Source organism: Drosophila simulans, chromosome 2R (genome assembly GCF_016746395.2).
Source record: "Drosophila simulans strain w501 chromosome 2R, Prin_Dsim_3.1, whole genome shotgun sequence".
Classification (NCBI taxonomy): domain Eukaryota; kingdom Metazoa; phylum Arthropoda; class Insecta; order Diptera; family Drosophilidae; genus Drosophila; species Drosophila simulans.
In genome coordinates this window covers 17,727,211-17,736,126 of record NC_052521.2, presented here as the reverse complement: position 1 = coordinate 17,736,126, position 8,916 = coordinate 17,727,211, and the positions used below count along the sequence as shown (strand labels likewise).

At 46.4% G+C, this 8,916-nt stretch overlaps 3 protein-coding genes across 3 annotated transcripts; 2 read left to right on the top strand and 1 right to left on the bottom strand.

The window, feature by feature from the left end:
- The first annotated feature begins 16 nt into the window (after positions 1-16).
- On the top strand, positions 17-573 carry LOC27209323. Its single transcript, XM_016184764.3, has 2 exons — positions 17-191; positions 243-573. Exons 1-2 carry the CDS (start codon positions 17-19, stop codon positions 515-517), a joined length of 450 nt encoding a protein of 149 aa, XP_016028716.2. The 3' UTR covers positions 518-573.
- A 678-nt stretch (positions 574-1,251) lies between these two features.
- LOC6735399 (alpha-1,3-mannosyl-glycoprotein 2-beta-N-acetylglucosaminyltransferase) lies at positions 1,252-3,852 on the top strand. Its single transcript, XM_002082310.4, has 7 exons — positions 1,252-1,716; positions 1,776-2,206; positions 2,267-2,371; positions 2,435-2,525; positions 2,583-2,665; positions 2,722-2,809; positions 2,863-3,852. The coding sequence occupies exons 1-7, from the start codon at positions 1,252-1,254 to the stop codon at positions 2,974-2,976; spliced, it is 1,377 nt and encodes a 458-aa protein (XP_002082346.1). The 3' UTR covers positions 2,977-3,852.
- On the bottom strand, positions 3,062-6,408 carry LOC6735398 (ventral anterior homeobox 1). The gene is made up of 3 exons (XM_039291422.2): positions 5,794-6,408; positions 4,792-4,940; positions 3,062-4,614 (listed from the first exon to the last, which is right to left on the bottom strand). The coding sequence occupies exons 1-3, from the start codon at positions 6,029-6,031 to the stop codon at positions 3,865-3,867; spliced, it is 1,137 nt and encodes a 378-aa protein (XP_039147356.1). The 5' UTR covers positions 6,032-6,408; the 3' UTR covers positions 3,062-3,864.
- Positions 6,409-8,916: the final 2,508 nt, after the last annotated feature.

The following is an 8,916-nucleotide window of genomic DNA, read 5'->3' as shown; positions in this document are numbered from 1 at the left end:
TAATTTGTAGCTTAAAATGAAGTATGTTGGAATAATCTGGTGGATATATTTACTATCTATCTTCATGCAGATTGTGCATGCGCAGCAAAGCTTGGCAATTTCAACTATTGATGCACATTCAAATAATGGATCAGTCTCAAAGGGGTTTCATTCTAGAAAGCGAAATGCCTTGCGTTTGTACGCAGATTGGGGTAGGTAAATATTTTGAGTTGATAGTCTTACAAGATGTTTTCATATCAAAGGCTACACCATGGATTCAAACAAACCGTTGAAGCAGGAATGCCGCTCAACGGGCTATCAAGAGGAATTTTCTTGGGTGGCAATTAAGAAGAGAAACCGTTTAATCCAGGAACCCCGCCGGTATTTAAAGGATCTACGTAGTGAGATGTATGAGAAAGCGGATGCTGAGAAATGCCATCAGCCGGAAATGAGGAATGTTCAGGACTTTCTCGAGTGCCAAGTGCGCAGGCATATGCGACTGGAGTTGCAGATTCCCAAGTATCCTAATGTTCCTTAATAAGTTCAAATTAAACAGAAAAACAATGCAATTGAAAAGTATTTATAAAACAAAACAATTTCAAAATTACCGCCAAATTAATTGGGAGTCCCCCTACTAAAGATTTTGGCGTGTCGCGTTAGTGCGTTATTTCACTCTTCACCGATAGTATCGCGCGGAGGACCACAGTTGCCCCATCTCTAAAACGCTGGCGTTTCACGAAATGGTTTACATTTTGAATTTAAACAAATTACGACCAAACACGTAACCACTGGTTGTCAGTGGACGCTGGACGAGGCAGCGCGGCAATCGAACTCGTCACTCCAACCGGCAAACAAGTCAATCGAGCTTCCAGTGCAGCCGCTGAACGTGTGAAACATCCACAATTCGATTTGCACACACAGATTCGATCCGAATCCAAATCCGAATATCCGAGAATCGGCGAAATCTGCCAGCTTGGCGGCCGCTGGTGTGTGACGTGTGATCGGCGACAGCTAGTCATACATATTCAGTAGATGCCGAGGCATCCGGCTGGGCCCGTGCCCGATGCTGGACACGCTTGTTGGACACGGCTGCTCGACACGGGTGCTCGGCTGTAGAAGAAGGGCCGGCCGAGGGCTTCCAATCCCACCGAATCCGTATCCAAAACCGATCGCCAATGCCGCTGCAGCGCTAGCGACGCACTGCATCAGACGCCCACCACCAGCATCACCAGCTCCATCAGCACCCACACCCACCAATTTCCCCCCAAGAAGATGCGAACGCGCAAGGTGCTGTTGGTAATTGGCTTTCTGGTTACGTGGACCTATGCCACCTACTACCTGCTGTTGCGCCAAACGGGCATCCACACGAGCCGGCATCAGTCGCTTCAGGCCTACAAGCTCAACTCGCAGGCCCGCGATGCCAACCTGCAGAGCCATCATCTAGCCAAGAACGTGTTTGAGTTCGTCAAGCTGAAGTACTTGGAGAAGCAACCACCGCAGGTGGCCTCCACGCCGCAGATTAGCATAGTTGCCGCCGAAATATCGGCGGAGCTGCCGGAGCAGCATGTGGCCAAGGCGGCAACGGCGCGCATTCCAACGAAAACATATCTGGCCAATGGCGAGCCCGTGTTTCCAGTCGTGGTCTTCGCCTGCAATCGGGTGTCGGTGAAGAAGTGCATCGACAACTTGGTCCAGTACAGGCCCAGCGTGGAGCAGTTCCCCATTATTGTGTCACAGGTAGGAAACCATAGGAGCTCCCTAATCTAAATCACTCTTAAACTTTTGCTCCACCACAGGACTGCGGCGATGAGCCCACCAAGGAGGCAATCCTCTCGTACGGCAAGCAGGTCACGCTCATCGAGCAGCCTGATCTCAGCGACATCACAGTGCTGCCGAAGGAGAAGAAATTCAAGGGCTACTACAAGATAGCCCGACACTACGGCTGGGCCCTGAACACCACCTTCGCTGTGGGCTTCGAGTTCGTCATAATCGTCGAGGACGATCTGAACGTGGCTCCCGACTTCTTCGAGTACTTCCTGGGCACGCACAAGCTGCTCAAACAGGACCCCAGCCTGTGGTGCGTGTCCGCGTGGAACGACAATGGCAAGGCTGCTGTCGTGGACGCCGCGCAGCCGGAGCTGCTCTACCGCACCGATTTCTTTCCCGGTCTCGGCTGGATGCTCACCAAAGATCTGTGGGCCGAGCTGTCGGTCAAATGGCCCAAATCGTGAGTGGGGCAATTTTTCTGTTTGCCAACCGATCGCTAATTGTCCATTAACTGTTCTAGCTTCTGGGATGATTGGATACGTCATCCCGCCCAGCGCAAAGATCGCGTGTGCATCAGGCCCGAAATATCACGTACTCGCACGTTTGGAAAAATAGGCGTATCCAAGTAAGAGATAGCGAGCTATCAATAGAACGTGCCAGCTAATAATGATAATTTGTTGTTTAACAGCGGTTTGTTCTTCGATAAGTATCTGAAGCACATTAAACTTAGCGAGGACTTTGTGCAGTTTACAAAAATCAATATGAGCTACCTGCTGAAGGTAGGTACACACCCGTGCATTGTTGCTTCATCACACTAACAACTATTTCATGTTCAGGACAATTACGATAACACGTTTCTGCGGCGCGTTTATACGTATCCCATTGTTACGTACGATGAGCTGCGGCGAAACCTGATCAGGTGAGTCTATATGCCATAGAAAGTATGAATTCAATATAATTCCAATAATGTTGCAGAATTGAAGGTCCAGTTCGCATTCAATATACTACTAGGGAGCAGTACAAGCGGACAACAAAGATGCTGGGTCTTATGGATGATTTCAAGGTAGGTCATTTAATATCCTTGCTTGAAACTATGATTATTCGTAATCCTTATAGAGCGGTGTTCCCCGGACTGCCTACCATGGCATCGTCTCCTTCTACTACAACAAACGGCGCGTGCACCTGGCACCCAACGCCAACTGGAAGGGCTACGAGCTCTCTTGGAGCTAACGACGCTAAGGACAGAGTACCGCCAGCTCCACCTCCATTACCACGCAGCTAGCTCCGCGTGCTTGCAATACCAAAAATAGCCCTATGAAATTTAATTTTTATTTGACCAATTAGCTAAGTTGTAACTATGGAATCTCCTCGAACAGTAGATGCTGTTCGCAGCCATCGCGTAGGCAGGAGTACTTGGAGCTAGCCCTGATTTCTGATAGAAAACGCAATTCGTCTGCTCCAGCTCCCTCGCCTACGGACCTACTGTTGGCGTAACAAAATCAAATCAAATGAGTCTCCACTATGTATAGTAGTCAACCGAACCGAACTGTGTGTGGCCAGAGCCAAAAGTGTTCCATTCTAGCACACAAGCCACACAAGCAACGCAATGAATTGTAAATAAGTCAGTGTCGTTCGCTTTTGTTACAGCTCTCTCTCTATCTCTCTCAATTTATCGTGTTAAATTGCAAATAGTTATAGCAATGGTTAAGTTATAGTATGCAGCGTGTAATTTCTAGCATTTAAGTTGATCCAACTAGAGTTCTAACGGCAACGGACGTGTAATACTTGTGATTTTTGATTATTTAATTTACATTTATTAATTGTTGAGAGCCAGCCAGTAAACAATACCCGACCCACAATGTAACATAGAATAGCAATAACTAGCGCTAGTACTAGTACTAGAACCACAACGTAAACTAGACCAGTGCTGAGCCACCAGGGGTACGCCAGTAATCCCGGCCAGATCTGAAAGTGTGCCACTCTCAGCTAGTTGTAATGGAATCTACCCAGACAGGACACCTACTCTACTACCCCCTATGACTACCCTTTGTATGAGCATATTTTTGTGTGTATGAGAGACGTACGGAACATAAATTCTAAAGACAACCAATCGCCGTTTCACTCCGCAGCAGGTGGCTCCTCATCCTCGTCCAGATGCTCGCAGTCAATGTCGCTGCACTCGGACTCCGATTGCGTGGGTCTGCGGCTCCTCTGCGCCTGATTCAATCCATCGTGGCCGTAGGCTGTGGCTGTTCCAGCCACTGGAGTGCTGCGTTGCTGCAGAAAGTTGGCATTGGCATCCCCAAAGACGCGTTCCAGTTCGGCGAGACCATTGGAGGCGCCGCTTTCCGTTTCCGGTGGCAGCGTCGCGTACTTCATCTGCAGATAGCTCTCGTTCGTTGGCAATGACGACGCGTAGTCCACATAGTTGGCCGCATACGGTTTGCAGCGTTGGATGTAGCTGGCTGCAGGCACACCGCCCGCCGGCGGCTTGGCCACGCCAAAGGGCAGGGCGAAGTTCAAGGGTTGTCCGCGCGCCAGTATGGCATTACGGGCACTCTCCATCACACTGGGACCGGGCAACGGAGGCATCCCACCGCTCGTCGCATACGGACGCATGGGTGAGCCGGTGGCCGCCGTTGCCGAGGCCATGGGTGCAGCGGCGCCACTGCCATTTAGCATAATGGACTGAATGGGCGTGGGACCCGTTGGCGTTTGGCTAAAGAGCCAGAGGCGATCACCAACCACCATGGGCCTGGCCAATCCCCCGATGCCCAGCTGGGCGTAATAGTGCGAGGCCAGCGTTTCCACGTCCGAGGTGTACTTGCGCTTCCACTTGGTGCGGCGGTTTTGGAACCAGATCTTGATCTGAAAAGTGAAATGAAATTAAAACTGGTTAGTTTCTTATTTACGAGGGATGCCAAATGTATCTTATAGATACGATAGATTTCAGATGCTATTAAGATGGCACGGTAAAGTTTTTTGGGTAGTTATTAAAGTATTCATACATTCTAATGGATTTTTTTGATAGAGTCAACCACTCACCTGCGTTTCTGTGAGCTGGAGCTGCTTGGCCAGTGCAGTTCGCTTCGCCACCGAAAGATACTTTCCCCTTTCGAACTCCGTTTCCAGTGCTTTGATTTGGGCTGCCGAGAAGGCGGTCCGCGGTCGCTTCTTGCGGTCATCACCAAGGCCTGCAAGGGAATCAAAGTGGGAGATCGAAATCCAAATTAGACATTTATTGCTACCGACAGCGGGCAATCCTGCACGCGGTGCCAACTATTTTCGCCTAATGGTAATTTGTCGATCCGTTGTTGGCACAGTTGTATGTACAATGCCCCGTCGCACTGCAAACCCCTTGCAAATTGCAAATAACACTGTTGCATTTCACTTAGCCAAGGCGTCTAATTGGCCATTTTGGCATACATTCTCTTGGCCGACCGAAAACAAATAGCCATATAAATTCCTTCTCTACGGGTGGAAGAATATCTCCTTTGAGATCGCCAGCGTTCTTTGTTCGCTTGTGACATCCGCATCATTAGTCGACTGCGTTGGTGGCGGTCGACGTAGATGTGGATATGGGATGGATGGCGTATTCCCTGTCACCCAGAAGCTAATTTCTGATCATTTGTTTCTTGATCGCACGGATGACAGATGAGATCATTCAGCCATAAGCACTCATTCGTTCAGGTGGGAAACTCATTGCATATTTACATACAATAATGAACGGCTGTTCTGAGCTCGTTATGGGTGATTCTTTTAGGAGGTAAATCATTTTTTAAAGGCATTTTTCTGAATTTTAAAATTGTATATTATATATTGTATTATTTGAAAGATCCTTGATAATTCTTTGAACCTTGATAATACTACACTTAAAAGCACAAAAGTCTGATGATTTGGTCAGTTTAGTATAAATCTACATATTTTGTTATTTAATACGTTTCCATTTGAACTTTAAGTTAAGTTTTTAGATCCCAAATCCAATTCCAGATACCAAAACTCTCATTCGTTGTAAAGCTTCTATTCCGGCATATCGATCATACGCACCGTTTCCATCATCTGAGGCCAAATCGATATCACTTTTGCCGTCGTCCATGTTGTCATCCAAGCAACTCGATGTTGCCGGACTGGAAACCCGTGAAGCACCGAGACAATTGCCACCGCGACCACTTTCATCCTGCGCCGAGTCCTCAAAGGAAGTGGAGCTGCGCATTTCCGGCTTGGCCAGAATTTGCTCGATGGAGAAACTGTGTGGATAGCGACGCACTGCCGATTGCGAATTCATGTTGCCGCCGATTGGAGCGATATATATTTTGAAGCTAATCCGGAGACAACAGCGCGCGTCGAGATCTTACGGAAAACTAATTTGAATACGCGGAGCATCCTGCTCACTGGCCGATTTTTCAAGATGATCGACTGGCGGGGCGGAGCCTAAAATCATATATCTCTGCACCGCTCACAGCATATGCCCAAACAGTAGGACAGAAAGGAACAGAGAGATATTATTCGATTTTCACTGAAGACGGCACACAAGTTCGTTTATTTTTAAAACATGTGTGAAATGTTTGGGAGGAGGGCGTGGCTCACGTTCAACGCCGTCTTCTGGGTTTTCGAAATTGTTTTTGTCGCCTTGCCCGTGATTAAAAGTCATAATTTTTGGCTAATTGTCTACAAGTAGCGCTATTTAATATTTCGATGGCTTGCTAAATATATTTAATACGTTTGCCAACATATTTCATCCATTTGATTAATGAGCGGCGAGCAATTTCTTTGACTGGATTTGTTTTCAGTGCATTGGTGTGCAGGCACGTGTCCTCTTTTGGGTTAATGAATATTTCTTTAAACAATGGAGCATTAAAAATTGTAATAAAGTGTACTTAAAATTTATGATTTCTTTGAATATTCTAAATCTTTTAACGAATTAATATAATGCCATTAGTTTAAGTGATTATTACTCAATGCAGAATTTGGTTCTACTAGCTTGAGAAACTTTCTTAAAGTGTGTAATATATATTTAATTTAAATCTGAATAATTTTGAAACACAATATTTTTAATCGCAACTCAATTGTTAATCTTTTAGAACACTTTCCTTACAGATATTGCATATAATAATTTTCCATTTCTAAGATTAACTCATATTCCTATGAATCCCAATCCCAAGCCCCCTGTAAAAGTTTCATAAATTCGAAATTATGAACACATTATTCAGACAGAATGGAAAATGGAAAAGGGGCACTCAGGATCCGAATGGAGGGGAGGATCTGAGAAATTAGCCGGCGGCCTGGCTGACACTAGTTTCCAATTGGCCAGCAGCCAAATCCACGACATCTACTGGGCTACAGGGTGCCCATTCCTGGACGCGGATGCCGCATGATAACGTCTTCATTATTCAGGCGCGATTTGAACAAAATATCTGAAAACACGTTAATTAGTCGCCGAGATGGCAGAGCAAAAAAGGGGAAAGGGGAAGGGGAAGGGCGTGGACGAATCGCAGGGCATCCATTTAGCCGGCCGGGCTGTCAGTTTGATTTAATTTAATGAGAATTCTGACGGGGATTCGGATTCGGTTGCGGATGCGGGGGGATCTAGATCTGCTTATGAGGCCGCATGCCCGAGTGTCGCGGGTACTCAAATCAAAATGACAACTTAATTTTCATAATTGCGCTTAATGAATATTCGACTATTGCTTGCCATATTTCAAATTCCACTGCCAAACAGAATGCAGACTTTGTTTCGACTTCGTCATTTTTGAGTATTTACCAATTTGTTGGCTACTTTAGAAGCTATCTATCTATGGGTATCTATGGAATCAAATTCAAGACATTTGTAACTAACCGAACATCTGAACATCTTTATAAATGGATATTGTATCTTGAAAATAGGACTGTTTTGGCTAAGGTTCCTTAATGGATCAGAGGATTCTGAGGAAGGAAACGTACTTAAAGATATGTTTAAGTATTATTATAAGATTCTCAGCATGACATATTTTGCATGCCTTTAACAACTTTGCACTGCCTCTGGAATTTCGAATCAATTAACGATCTTTTGGCCCTTAGGTCGGCTATTGCGTAAGACGACAAGAACCATAACCTTAGGCTAACCAGATCATTTTGTTTGGGGCTCGCATTTAAGACTAAATGGAGCGCAGTCGCGTCAGAATTTAATTAATAACCGAGCATGCATCTTCATTATAAATCATCACTTCTCGAGTGTTTGTCAGGCGCACGCAGCATAAATCACGGCCGGAGTTGCACTGGCAGTCGCGTGGAACAGTCCGTCCTCCGGCCAGAATTTCGATGTTTTTTGTGCCCTCTTTTTGTCATCGCATCCAGCTAATGATGCATCAAGTCCTGCAGGGTGTTAGCTACATCTAACTGCGGCCTCGCTGCCACATCGATCATTGGGCTGCTCCGGACTAACATCTGTATCTGGATCGGGGATCGGTGACACTCCCACGCCATTGACTCTCGGATATTCGTGTGGTTTCCGATTACGCCGAAGGTGAAGTTGGAACTCCTTCTGCGGGCGAGCATTGAACTCCTTGGGAAACTGTATCCTGATTGATTCGTTGGGCTGTCTATTTGTTTGCCTCGCGGCTAATTTGTGTGAAGAGCTATTAGAGCTGGTTAAGGAAATACAATACCATGATTACGTAAATAGATACATTGTAGAACAGACTGAAGATAGAAAGTATTAAGAAGGCATTCAATCAGGTGGTATAAATATGTATCATTTATGAATAAAGTACAATTGCCTGCTCATTTAGCTTGTATACCACTGGCTGAACAACTCGACAGTCACTAATCCACCATTGGATACCCCTGAACTTATAGATGCGGCCGTTGTGAACCTCACCTCGCAAATTCAGGAGGCAGCAACTTATGCTGCTCCAAGGTTCTCTAACCAAACGAGGGACAGAAGTAGAGACGTCCACTTTTGGAATCCTCGGGTTAATGAGCTCAAGTCAGAGAAAAGGCGTCTCCGACGGGTTTGGTTCCTCTCCAGGAACCCTAGAGACAAAACAGCTCTCAACAGAGCCACCAAGGAGCTGAAGGAAACTCTGGTCAGGCTAAGGAAGGAGGCCCTCGACAGCTTTGTTGGTAATCTCGCGCCGGGTGATCCCCACCACAACCTGTGGAATGTTACCAAGCGCATCAAGAGGCCACTGA